We start from the raw sequence: 4,437 nt of genomic DNA, 5'->3' as shown, positions 1-4,437 counted from the left end.
TCAAATGGCAATAAGAACGGACAAGAGATGGACTACAAAAACGATAGCATGGTTCCCATGAGGAATTAAGAGACCTAGAGGAAGACCGAACCTGAGATGGGACCATGCTATTAGGAAATTAGCAGGGATAACTTGGGCCCGCATACATACTGACAACTGTTGTGTTTTCTCAGAGAAAACGGTCTTTTAATAAAAATTCTAATTATGACAACTGCTTTTTTATTCTGTCTCAAAATTCTAACAATGCTTGAACTTCAAAAAAATAGGTAAAAGGTAAACATAATACAATGTGAATCCAAACTCTTTAAATCTCAACATTTTCTACCCGGCGTGAAGCTGCTTCTTCAGTCTTCACCCATTTCCAAACATTCAACAATACAGATTTTAGTAAGAGGTCGGCAGTAAGTCCCAGTTTTAGTTTTTATATCGGCTACTCGTACCTTTCCATCGTGTCCCGGATATACTTTTTCCACCCGTCCCAGCGGCCAATTGTTTTTAGGGAATTTATCGTCCATCAAAATAACAAGGTCACCTATTTTTAGATTTTTGTTTTCTTGGAACCATTTCGTTCGTTTGGTAAGTGTTGGAATGTATTCTTTTATCCATCTGGTCCAAAAATGTTCTGTAATTTTTTGAGAAATCCTCCACTGTTTTCTAATATTCCAATCTTGATCGATAAATAATCCTGGCGGTTTGACTATGCTTGATGAGCCTATAAGAAAGTGGTTTGGGGTGATACTTAATGGATCTTCCGCGCTCGATGATACATATGTTAAAGGACGGCTATTTACAATGTGTTCGGCTTCGCACATTAATGTTTCCAAAACTTCTGGTCTTGGTGATTGTTCTCTCAGTGAAATTTTTAAAGCGGACTTGACTGACTTGACCATTCTCTCCCACGCGCCTCCAATGTGGGGACTGGCAGGTGGTATAAACCTCCATTCGATTTCCTCTGCTAATAAATGTCTCTCTATTTTGTCATAATCTATTTCCTTCAGAGCGCTTTTTAGTTCTTTAGCAGCAGAATGGAAATTCCCACCATTGTCACATAAAATCATTTTAGGTTGAGCCCTACGTGAAATAAAACGTCTGAGGGCTAATAATGTAGAATCGGTATTAAGTGTCTCTGTCAATTCAATATGGATTGCTCTTACTGACAAACAAGTGAAGAGCATACCATATCTTCTTTCTCTTCTTCTCCCGATGCTAACATTATATGGGCCAAACATATCTATACCCGTATATGTAAAGGGTCTTTGTGTCATTGGTTTTTCTAGCCTAAATTCTGGAATTTGTCCCATTTGCGGAATTCTTGGCTTAGCCTTTCTTATGGCACATAAGGCACAATTTCTTATTACATTTTTTATTGTTTTTCTTGCTTGTAATATCCAGAATTTTTGTCTAATTTCATTTAATGTAATTCCCACTCCTCCATGTCCAGTTCTTCTATGGTACATCAAAATTAATAATTTGGTTGCTAAATGCTTATTGCTTAAAATGATTGGGTTTTTTGTTTCTTCTGGTAGTTCTACAGCCTTGTTAATTCTTCCATTCATACAGATGAGTCCATTCTTCACCGTTGGTGTAAGTTGATAGAGTGCACTTTGTGAATTTACAATATTTTTAGTTTCTAGATCTAATATCTCTTTCTGAAAATTATCTGTCTGAATTTTCCTAATCCACAAACTCTCTTCTTTTTCTATATCTTGTCTGGATATTTTGGTTTGGTCTTGTCTTCTTTTTGCAATTCTAAAATCTATAAAAACGTAAATTATTGCGGTGCTTCGTATGACTTTTGTCCAAAAAGAAAACTTTCTCATATCTGGTAGAAAATCTAATGAAACTTTTTGATTAACCAGAATTAATTTTTCATTTTCTCCTGATTCAGAAATAGATTCACATTTTTGTGCTAGGTTTAAGCTATTCCAGTCTACATCCTGTAGATATAGAAAATCCGGACCTTTATGCCATCTTTCATTCAGGTTTAACTTGAGTGTTTCTTCATCTCTGGTTGCTTCATCTGTTACATTCAATTTAGTTGATATCCAGTGCCAATTTTTTGTACTAGTTTTTTCTTGAATTTCTCCTACACGATTTGCGATAAATGTTCCCAGTATTCTTGCCTCAGATTTTATCCATGACAAAACTATTTGAGAATCGGTCCAAAAATGTGTAGAATCGATTTTTATGCTATGTTTTTTCTTTATGGTTTCAGCTAATCTACATGAAACTAAAGCAGCTTGAAGTTCCAAACGTAGTATTGATATTGGCTTTAATGGCGCTACCTGTGTTTTTGACATTACTAAAGATACCTGTATGCCATTATTGTATTCAAATCTAAAGTAGCCAACACCTCCAAAGGCTTTTCCACTTGCATCTGAAAACATATGTAGCTGAACTGTGTAGCACGCAGCAAGACAATAACACCTTGGAATTCTAAGCTTATACATTTGTTCTAAATTCTCCAGCCATTTTTTCCACTTTTTCTCTATTTCGTTACTAATTTTTTGATCCCAATCAATTCCAGATCGCCAAATATCTTGTAAAATAATTTTTCCTCTTATCAAGAAGTTACCCAGTAGTCCCAAAGATGATATATTGACATAACTGTTTTCAAAACTTCTCATTTCGTTGGTGTTCTATTTGTTAAAATCTCTTTGTCAATTGTATTAAAGTTTAGACTAAAATATAACTCGTCTGTGTTTGGGTTCCATCTGACTCCCAACACTCTTTCAATTGGCATAATATTTTCATTTTTTGGATACAGTGCTTGGTCTTAAATCTGGTATGCTATTTAAAACAGTTTTGGAATTGGATGCCCAACCACAAATCTCAAACCCTCCATTTTGATGAATCTGTATTACTTCAGATATCAGTTTGATCGCATCCTCTTCTGAGTCTTCAGAATCCAGATAGTCATCCATGTAGTGCTTTTTCATGATTGCTTCTGAAGTCTTAGGGTATTTTTCTTTGAATTCTAAAGCATTAAAGTTTTTGATGTATTGTGCCGAAAATGGCGATGAGACTGCACCAAAAATCATCGCTACCATGGCATACGTGGACGGTATTTCATTTTCTTTTTCTCTCCACAAAAATCGTTGAGCAGTTTGGTTTTCTTTTCTTATGTGGACTTGATGAAACATTTCACGAATATCAGCGGAGAAAGCTATGCTTTTTTGCCTGAATTTTAAAAGTATTTCTAGTAAACTGTTAAACAAATCAGGTCCTTTTAATAGAAAATCCTTCAAACATTTTCCATCAACTCTGGCGGCGGCATCAAAGACAAATCTTAATTTTCCTGGTTTGTTTGGATTAATCACACCAAAATGTGGAACATACCAAACCCTCTCTTTATTTTCTGAAATTTCCTCTTCTGTTACTTTTCTAGCATAACCCTTGTTCAAGTAGTCTTTAATTTTATGTTCATATAATTCTTTAAAAATCGCATCTTTCTTCATTTTTCTTTCCATGTACTCTAGTATCTTGTATGCGATTGGTCTTGATTCTGGAAATATTGTTTCCTCACTTTTCCACAATAATCCAGTTTCCCATCTGTTTTCAATTCGTTTAGTGGTTGCTTTTATAATTTCCATTGCTTTTTCTTCTTCTTGTGATATTGATTTTTCTTGTAATTTAACTCATAAGTTTTCTATAGTAAAAAAGGAGTTTACTAGCTCGTGTAGTTCATCTTTGTCTTCTGGTTGACATACGATATGTAGAATAGATTGATGAGCCGTATGTCTGAGAGTACTTACGTTTCCGTGCAAAATCCAGCCTAATTTCGTAAGAGACAAGGCAGGTGAATTTTTAGGGCCTTCAATAATTTTTCTTGTTATGATTATATCCCAGTGATCTTGACCAATTAATATTTTTGGTTTCGCGTTCAAATAGCTTTTAAAGTCTATGTTTCTTAAGTGTTTCCATGTATCTTTGAATTTTCTTGAATTGACGGATTGTACTGGTAGGTCCATATCTTGCATAGTGTACACATCTGTGAGTTCATAAAATACACAATCATTTCCTGAGATTTTGAATGAGGTTTTTTGACAGTTAATTTGTTTCCTTGACTCTTTATCTGTCCATTTTAAACCAAGATTCACCTCTTCTCCTTTGAGATTCAATTCCTTACTAAAATCTTCATCAATTAGCGTCACTGTCGATGCTTCATCAAATAAAGCATAAGTGTCAATTTTTTTAATTTTAATAATATAATAATTGAATTACTTCCTCCAGGCCTCAAATGAAGGAGCCCTTGTACAGTTTCTGCTTCTGTTTGTATCCACTCTTGAAAACATCTTAATGAATTTCCGGAGGTTTGTCTCAATTTATGTTTTGTCCAAGAGATCTGCATTGAAGAGGGTAATTTTTGAATTAATGTGCCGAGAAGTTCAGGACATGTTAGGTAATTTTCCATTTTCAGAGACTCGAGCGTTGTAA

General features: G+C 34.7%; 1 protein-coding gene across 1 annotated transcript; it reads right to left on the bottom strand.

Moving 5' to 3' along the window:
* Positions 1–344: 344 nt before the first annotated feature.
* On the bottom strand, positions 345–2,627 carry LOC115885007. The gene has a single exon (XM_030903749.1). The coding sequence runs from the start codon at positions 2,625–2,627 to the stop codon at positions 345–347; it is 2,283 nt and encodes a 760-aa protein (XP_030759609.1).
* Between the last annotated feature and the right edge of the window lie 1,810 nt (positions 2,628–4,437).

Source organism: Sitophilus oryzae, unplaced genomic scaffold (assembly GCF_002938485.1).
Source record: "Sitophilus oryzae breed Bouriz unplaced genomic scaffold, Soryzae_2.0 scaffold_359_pilon_pilon, whole genome shotgun sequence".
In the NCBI taxonomy this organism is placed as follows: Eukaryota; Metazoa; Arthropoda; class Insecta; order Coleoptera; family Curculionidae; genus Sitophilus; species Sitophilus oryzae.
The sequence above is the reverse complement of the archived record's forward strand: the minus strand, read 5'-3'. Positions and strand labels throughout refer to the sequence as shown.